Consider the following 9,065-nt stretch of genomic DNA (forward strand, 5'->3'; position numbering starts at 1 on the left):
AGATGTACCCTGCATTGGGTTTACAGAACTTGTACAAATTTTTATGTACGCAGAAAGTTTGAGTTTATACAACAGTATATCATAACTCATCATTCGGCCCAGAGCACAAAACTCACACTGTGACACTTCAATAAAGTGTAGGTGTAAACTGTGCTTTTTATTTCATTATTAAAAATTACTCATTATGACTCTCTCACACGCATGACTCTGTCAACAGCAAAGCTTCCTTTAACCAGCCAGTAACCTTGAACACAATCCAACACTGGATTCTGAATCTAGCAGGGCTAAGGTAACATACAAGCAAGAACAGTGGTAGGTACATAGAAAATTCTGTTACAATAGTGCAGAAAACTTTGACAGAAGGTAAAGCTAATTACCTGCAAAACTGTTCAATGAATACATTCAGAGATAATAATAGAAAGGTGAGAAAAGAGCTCAGTGTGCCAAGTCCTCAGGAGTATTAGTCCATAGCAGCATACCTACAGTCTAGTCATAGGCTGAGCCAGTTCTGCGTCAGAATGAGCAAACAAAAGTTTTTAGCCTCCCATTTAAAGGACAGAGGGTGTCTGCCTTCTGGATGGGAAGTTAACACATGGGGGATAAATCCAAAGGAGAGGAGCCTGAAGATTGAAGGCTCAACCTCCCATACTAAAGTGGCAGTGTTGTGGTATCTCAATTGTTACAATAAATTTAAACATCAAGCATTTCATTCAAATCATCCAGCTTTAGCTACAATATATTAGCATGAGTCTTGGGCAGTTTGATGTTGTTACAATAAAACTAAAACCATACAGCTTTTAATTTGAGTGGATTCTCAAGTTGTTCTTGGCATTTTCTTATTAAAAACATCAGTCACTGCACACTTCACACCCTCATTTATCTCTTGTTTTCAGCAAGCACCATCAGGTTTTGCTCCTGGGTCAGATCTTGTATACTTCAGTTTGCCTTTCCTATAAATCTCTTATGACACAACAACTAAATGGTTTCTCTCTCCTGCAGATGCTCAATTGTACCTCTAGTGTGAATCTTCTTATGTTTCTTCAGATGTTGTACATATTTAAATGTCTTCCCACAAATATCACAACTCAAAGATCTCTCTTCTGTGTGAACTGTTATCATGTGTGTCTTAACATGTTGTCGCTGAGTAAATCTCTTACCACAGACATCACAAGGGAAAGCTTTCTCTCCGGTATGGACTGTCATGTGCTTCTTCACTTGTTGATATTGAGTAAACCGCTTCCCACAAACATCACATCTGTGACGCTTATCTCCTGTATGACACTTCATGTGTTCTCTAAGAAGTTTTTTAAGATAAAATGCCTTTCCACAAATATCACAACCAAAGGGTTTCTCTCCAGTATGGGATGCCATGTGTTCTTTGACATGTTGTTCATATTTGTATGACTTTCCACAAACATCACAACTAAAGAGTTTCTCTGCTGTATGAACGGTCATATGTTTCTTAAGTTGCTGTTGCTGACTAAATCCCTTTCCACAAACATCACAAATATATGGTTTCTCTCCTGTGTGGATCCTCTTGTGTGTTTTAACCAGGTCTCGGTGACTAAAACTCTTTCCACATAAATCACAACTAAATGGTTTTTCTCCTGTATGGACACTCATATGTTTCTTGACACTGTGTTGTTGAAAAAATCTCTTCCCACACACATCGCAACTAAAGGGTTTCTCTCCTGTATGGACTCTCATGTGATTGAAAGCATGATCTTGCTGAGTAAATTTCTTCCCACAAATATCACAACTGAAGGGTTTCTCCTCTGTATGCACTTTTGTGTGTTTTGTGGCATTTATTTGTCGTACAAAGCCTTTCCCACAAACTTCACAAGTAAAGGGTTTTGCCCTGGTGCTGATTTCTATGGGTATCTTTAGGCTCTTTTGGTCAAGTTTTGCAGAGGATTTCAGGATGCAATGAGAATTCTCCCCTAATTTTGTTCTTGTGTAGTTCACATGAAGTTCCTGAGTTTTTAAACCTGGATTAGGTGTCTTGGTCTTACTTGATCCATTGTCCTCACCTTCACATTCATGTTCATGTTCAGAATCTGACAAAGGTTTCTGCCATTCTTCAGTTTCATGAGTTTTGCAGGCAATGTTGGGTGTATCTGGTTGTTGATGGACAAGTAGAGCCAATGGAGCCTCCCCCAGGTTTTGATCTTCCACAGTCCACTCCATCGGCTTTTGTTTTTATGGCATCAGCTGAGATGCTGGCTGAGAGCATCTCCACTCTGCTCCCTACAGTTTTGCTTGAACAAAGCTGCCTGAAATTAGATTTCTTTTTACATGGGTCCAAGTCAATGGGAACAAATGATTAGCTTCCAGTCGTTGGGATGATTCTTGTTCCTGATTGGTCATGCACACCTCTTTGATGTGTTCCCTCAGTGGCTCCTCCTTCATCATTCTATGGCTCGATTCAAGGGGAACCTCTTCTTTAACCCGTATCAGCTGCTGGATATCTGCAAGAAACACAAAGATATTTTGGCCACAATACATATAAATCACAATTGATGTATTACTTGAATCCACTGTGAGCAACCATTTTCAAACAATTATCATGCAATGATCACACATCGTGACGCTACTGACAGTTTTAATTCAGTGTTTGAACTCATTTGCCTACACAGATACAATTAAACTCAAATTCTGATGCCAAAACACTTTTTTATGACAGGCTGTAGACACAACTATGTAATCATTACTTGTATGTCTGGTTTTTATTGCCATAGCTTTAAATTGGGCTTTTCTTTTTCTGCAAACTATCTTAAAATTTGCTTTACATTATGTTGCAATGTGCCATTTCTTTGCCAGTCTGTCTCTTTCTGCTTCAAGTTAGAAATGTGTCTTTTATCAAACTAAACGATCTCTTATAACAGATGTAGCAACAGAAAGTATGCTGTATTCAGTTACACAATATGACAATATCACGAGAACAAACTGATTTTAATGCAAACTTCATCTAAATTGGCAAACTGCACCAGCCACAAGCAAAAAGAGAACATCGTTATGTTTAACTTATTAATCTGGCTATAAACCTAGCTAAAAACGGCTATCTACACACCAAACACGATGGAGCAGCGTTATCAGATTTATTAAATCAATGTTAGCATTCGCTAATTGTCTCTGTAAAGTTTCCCATCTTCTACAACTGTTATACCTGATGCTAACGCGAGCATGCTAATGCTACCACCGCTGTTTTAGAAAGGACAGCATGAGCTTCAGTAGTTGGAGGTTAGTTTGTTGTCCAAACTTACAACACCCATGTTTTTTGTGGGGTACCTTTGGTGTAATGCTAAGTTTTATGGGGGTAACTCATCGCTAGGCGTTATTGAATTGTTTAAGCTATTGAAGCTGCGTTGCTGCTTTAGACTCAGCCTGCTTACAGTATTCAAGTCTCCCCCATGAGCAGCAGGGCAGTATATTTCGCTGATAAACACACAAAGTACATGTGAAAACACCCACCTTTCCTCTTACCCTTGATAATTTTCTCCAACAGCCCAGCACACATTGCATTTCAAAGAAAGACATTCTCAACTTTCCGATGAGCTGCTTCAGCGTGCAACGAGAGAAAAAACGAGACTTTGAATAATCAAATAGTCTTACGCCATGTCCAGGCTTTACACTGGCTCTTGCCCAAAAACGGTGGGGTGGACTCCAGCCCCAAACGATCCCACACAACACATACTACAGGTGGAGGATTCTTGAATGAATGGACAGTTTGTACAAAGTGCAGTATTTCCGTTGGTGACGTTGAAATCTGCCTTCAAAATAAAAGCTCAAAAGGATCTCAATTATAGAAAACTACGTATAGTACAGGGCAAACTAGGATATCACATCAGTTTGAGACATATAGTTTCGATAGGATATTTTTGATTGAGTTTTTAACAGTCTTTTACCGTGTGGACAAACAGAGGACAAACTACAACTGTGCACACAAAAATACGCTGCAATCAAGCAACAACCTCCGGTCTGAGACAATGCGGAAGTGCTAAAATCTGCTGTTTCTCGAGTGTTTGCTTCAGGCTGGCTCCAGAAGTAGCGGAAGTCACATACACACTAAGCCAAAAAAAGCAATTTTCCAAAGGTATCTGATCTGTTTCTTACTAAAATTACTGGTAAAGTAGACTACTATTATTTATAAGATTAATAAGCTGTAGTTTCATTTTTTTAAAGTACACCTGCCAAAAAGTCTGAGAAACTGAGCTGGGGTCAGGTGATTTAATCTACCTGACATGCACCTTCAAAGTGATGATCAGTAAAGATCAAATGCTATCGTCAACATTAGAAAGGAATAATTCTACTTGAAGAACAGGAAAAAGAGAGCAAAGACAGAAAGAGAACATCAAAACCTGACTGGAATTGGAAATAACTCTTTGTTTTGTCATCTGTTGCTTTTCTCTCCACAGGCTGGAAGCCCCAAACTAGTCACTGGGAACACGAGCATCTCCTGCTGTCTGCCTTAACTCGTCTGACAGCCTCCTGCTGACTTTTGAAAAGGGCACAAATTCAGTGGACGCTAATAATCTCTGGTAAGGCCTGAAGGTGAGGTGTCTCTCAATACCTACTGGAGCAGAAGTTCACCAGGGGCTGCTGCAGAGGATGACTCCAATACAGGGCCCTGCTAATCCAGCTAAACCGGTTCATAAGGGCACTATTTGGCAGATGGGTAAAGTAAGAGGAGGGCACTTATTAAGTGATGGCCCACAGAGAGGTTTGAACTCTCTGCATTAACATCCTCACCTTGAAATGGGATAAAAGGTGGTTCTGCCTCTCAGCAGCTCCACAACACATGGACTTTTATCAAGTGTTTTTTTGGCTCTTCAAAATAATACACTTCGCTGTCAATGTGGAGTCTATTCCAGACAGGGTGAGAAAATCTGATCTGTGTATTCAACTCTTACATAACCCGTACATACACTGACAGATGATTTGTTCCTGAAAGGGCAGCTAAGGAAATGCATGACCCATCTCAGAGATGACAGGTGAACTTAAAGGTAAATGACTCAGGGGTAAGGACATTTTCTCAGGGATCACTTTTTGGCCTCATTCATAAGAACATGTTTTAGAGTTTTTGTTTTTGTGCAGAAATCAAAATCAGTTCCCCACATTCAAGCTGGACATCCTACATACAGTGATTTAAGTTTTCCCTTTAACTATTACAGGAGGGTCTAGATGCTCCCACCTGTCCTCTTTTTTAACGTTGGCTTGCTTAAAATGACTGAGGAACACTTAGCTGGCAGTTGTCTTTGGCTTGCTCCTTGGTATGCCTGGGTAATTCACAGCTACAAGGGACACAGTTATCCAAAAAAAAAACCAGGTAACCCTTTATTTCCCCATCATGTTCTCATCATGTCTAAAAACAGCTTTTCTACCACTGCAGCACCTGAATACCACAATCAGGCAGCATCTAATTATATGATTGCTTTAAGGACTGTAACATGCAGTTAGTGTTTGCTTTGGCTTCACTATAACACCAAAACAAAGAGCAAGCTCTGGATTTGTTTTTCCAAATGACTGTCATTCAGCCCCTCTTTAGAGCTTGACATCTTATGATCCACACTCATTTTTTTTATCCCTCTTGTTTAGGATCAGGCCACAAGAGCAAAGCCAGAGTCATTAGCCTCAAACAGACAGAGGGCCTATTCTGCTGGATTACAGAACAGCATCATTTGGTCACAGAGCACAACACTGCTAGACCTTAAAGGGAGAGTTCAGATTTTTTGAAGTGGGGTTGTATGAGCTCTATGTGACCACTAAGGACATTAGATACAGTAGAAAGTGGTCTCCTCTCTCTCAGTAAGACACAAACTGTAATAGATGGTGACGAAGAAATAGACGCCAACAGGGAGAGACGGTACCAAATTCAAAGGCTATTTTCTCTGCCTACAAGAACTCAAATCAAAAAGTAATACCACAGTTTAAGAGTACGCTACATAAAATATTTTTTAAGCGCATTAAGTCTTCGAAAATATAAACATTTATCCGGACCTAACTAACTGGTCATGTGTCCTTCCGCACAGCGCTAGTGCGCTCCGTCCCCTCCCTTCCTTTCAGCTGTCCGTCTCAGATTTTGTGAAATTTCTTACTTAACATCCATATTTTGTGTCACCTTTGTATCCTTTGACGTGGCCCACAGGCTAAGTTATGCAGTTTAAATACAGAGGGCATTTGAGAGCTCACACACACACAGATAAAGTTCCTTTAACCTGATAACAAGAAATAGCATCAGATACATGCTCTATTTTTTTTTTCCAGGCAGCTGTAAAATGTTGTGTCATCTGTGCAGCTTCTTATGTCCCAACAACATATTTCATAGTGCAGCAACATAATTGTATAAAAGTATGAAAAAAAAGTTTAACAAGACATTATTTCATATACATGTCTCCGCAGCTCTTCTGCAGCTGAAAGCTGTTCTTTTTCTTCTTCAAGTTGTGAAAAAAACAGATTCTTGGGGACTTTAAGCGCTCACACCAGAAAAGTTCAATGTAATAATAAGAGACCAGATTTACCCACACTGATATGAGATCTTTGATTCGGAGGTGTAAAGTACAGTGCAGACTTCCCACCAACCGTCTCAGAGAAAAGAAACCTCTCAGGTGAGGGGGCGAGTTGCCATAACAGCTGTCAATAGAATAATGCTAATAAAGGAAATTGCTGACAACACATACTGTGACTGCACGTAAATTGTATTCCTTGTTAGGGTACCTTGCCAGCTTTCTTCAATCAATAACCCCACTTTGTGACTTCAGCATAAATGTGTCAGCCATTGTGAGCTGTGCCTTTTATCCCTCTTCCACCATAGTGAGGTGACTGTATCCTTGTCCTCCCATTTCAGCATCAACAGACACTGTCAGATCACTCTCACCCACACAACATGTCGGATAATACATCAGAGAAAATGAAAAATTGTACAGTCTATTTGGGATTACCTGTTGTAAAACACTTTGACAACATTAGTAACTTTTAAATTGCAAGCCCTGAACCATGTGATTTAATTTAAACAAATTCAGTTGTTAGATCTTTCTGAATGTCAAACAAACCAAAACATTCATGGACATATTAACAAAATCAAATGGGCTATAACGTTTCCTTTCTTTAGTGAACACTTGTCAATTGTTTTGTGGTTATTTGGTCCTGTCTGTGAAAAACGTAGCATTTATAAAATATATTTTATTTTTGATGTGATTTTCAAAGCACAACTACAATCTGAATTTCCTGAGGGAACCTTCCCAATGGATAAAGTTCTTATCTATCTATCTATCTATCTATCTATCTATCTATCTATCTATCTATCTATCTATCTATCTATCTATCTATCTATCTGTCTATCTATCTATCTATCTATCTATCTATCTATCTATGTTTTTTTTCCAGATACCACAATTTCAGACTAATTTGCCTTTCAAATAAAAGCTTTAAAGACAAGGCAGCTGTTAATGGGAGGGGCAGGAAAAGCTGTCACCAATCATTTTTTTAGCATTTTACTTTTTAAAGATTTCTTTGATGGTCATCTACAGTAAACATAATGTACAAACAACATAATGTTGTCAGTTGTCTACATAAACTGATAGGGTTTGTAAAATGCACAAGACTCCACAGGAAACTGAATTAGTCCTGCAACTGAGATTGGTGGTTTGTCCATAGCTGAACAGATTTTGGTTTAAAAAAAATGCAATGAATATGGAATTTTAGAATGAAATGACAACAGATGATAATAGAATAAGAAGGTCAAAAACTAATTTAGACATTAGGCTTAATGTTTCTATTTCCATGATCACAAATATCCTTCAGGAAAACGCAAATTAAGTTTTCCATATTTTATAGCTCTCTGAAACGTCCAGTGCTGTCTTGCCTGGCCAGCCCCCGTATGACCACCCCGCACGCGCGCGAAAAATAAAGATCCTCTGACAGAGTGTGCACTGCGCACGAGACAGGATGAAAGGATGAGACTTTTCCTGCACTACAGTCTGTCCTGCTCAGATCTGCTGATGGAAAATCGGACTGCAGAGGATACAGCCGACTGTGCAGGATTACATCTACAGCACAAGATGTGACGGAGGGGGTTTCATTGGGCTGGTCGTTTGAAGAAGCATATAATCTCTGCGCTCTTTCCTCGCCGGTGAGGCGTAATACGCAGCATCACTGGGATCTTCCGGATAAGTGATATCGATAGACTGTGCTTCTAAAGTACAGAGGCTGAGCTGACTTAATGGAAGTAGCGAAGACGAAATACGGAATTTAAAATTCTGAAGCAACGTCTCTACTTTTTCTAAACAAAGTGAAGAAGGACCTTTTCCCCAAACTTTCTGGGATGTGGATACCCAATATTAACAGGGCGCTTATAAAAAGGATGGATAAATTTACTAACATCAGATTTAATCGGACTGCTGTGATCTGCTCACTGAGCCTCGGTGGAAAGCGACGCGGAGCACACACACACACACACACACACACACACACACACACACACACACACACACACACACACACACACACACACACACACACACACACACACACACACACACACACAAAGTTTGGAGGCGAGTTACTGAGTTATATTATGCCTGGGAGAGGGGATTCACAGATCATCAGGTAATGAAAAGTTTTCCCATGAGAGAGGAAATTTTAACTCTACAGATTCTGTCTCTGCTCATTGTCATCATACTTTGTGCCCGTGTCATTGCATAGTGGGTTAATTTAGCAGTGCTTTTATGACTGATAACAGTGATAAATTAGATTTATTCAAGCTCACTCAAATTTAGAGTAATTTCAATCAGACATGATCGATTTGAATTAAGGGGTTAAATAACACAGCCAAATCTGAGGGATGGACAGTGCTCCGAGAATTTTAAAATGGGGGTGGGGGGTGGGCAACGAATGATGAGAGATTATTGTTTGAGACACATCAACTAATTTTTGGCACCACCTTGTGGTTTAGTTTTTTTCTACCACTAGTGGCACTCGCCTTTTGTAGTTGTTCTAATATTGGTGAAACTAGACTCATTGTTTATTTTATTTTTTTAAATCACGATTTTTTTTTGTTTTTGTTTTCA

At 39.4% G+C, this 9,065-nt stretch overlaps 1 protein-coding gene across 3 annotated transcripts; it reads right to left on the reverse strand.

Annotated features, from left to right (window-relative positions):
- Positions 1–3,742, reverse strand: LOC141797437 (uncharacterized). Of its 3 annotated transcripts, none has more exons than XM_074678776.1 (2): positions 3,613–3,742; positions 1–2,468 (listed from the first exon to the last, which is right to left on the reverse strand). In XM_074678776.1, the coding sequence occupies exon 2, from the start codon at positions 2,185–2,187 to the stop codon at positions 976–978; it is 1,212 nt and encodes a 403-aa protein (XP_074534877.1). In that variant the 5' UTR covers positions 2,188–2,468; positions 3,613–3,742; the 3' UTR covers positions 1–975. The 3 variants fall into 3 exon arrangements, with proteins under 3 accessions (XP_074534877.1, XP_074534876.1, XP_074534875.1); XM_074678775.1 differs by having other exon boundaries at positions 3,484–3,736; XM_074678774.1 differs by having other exon boundaries at positions 3,472–3,736.
- Positions 3,743–9,065: the final 5,323 nt, after the last annotated feature.

The sequence above is a fragment of the Halichoeres trimaculatus genome, unplaced genomic scaffold (genome assembly GCF_033239565.1).
Source record: "Halichoeres trimaculatus isolate MK-OKI-2021-1 unplaced genomic scaffold, fHalTri1.1 fHalTri1_scaffold_9, whole genome shotgun sequence".
Classification (NCBI taxonomy): Eukaryota; Metazoa; Chordata; class Actinopteri; order Labriformes; family Labridae; genus Halichoeres; species Halichoeres trimaculatus.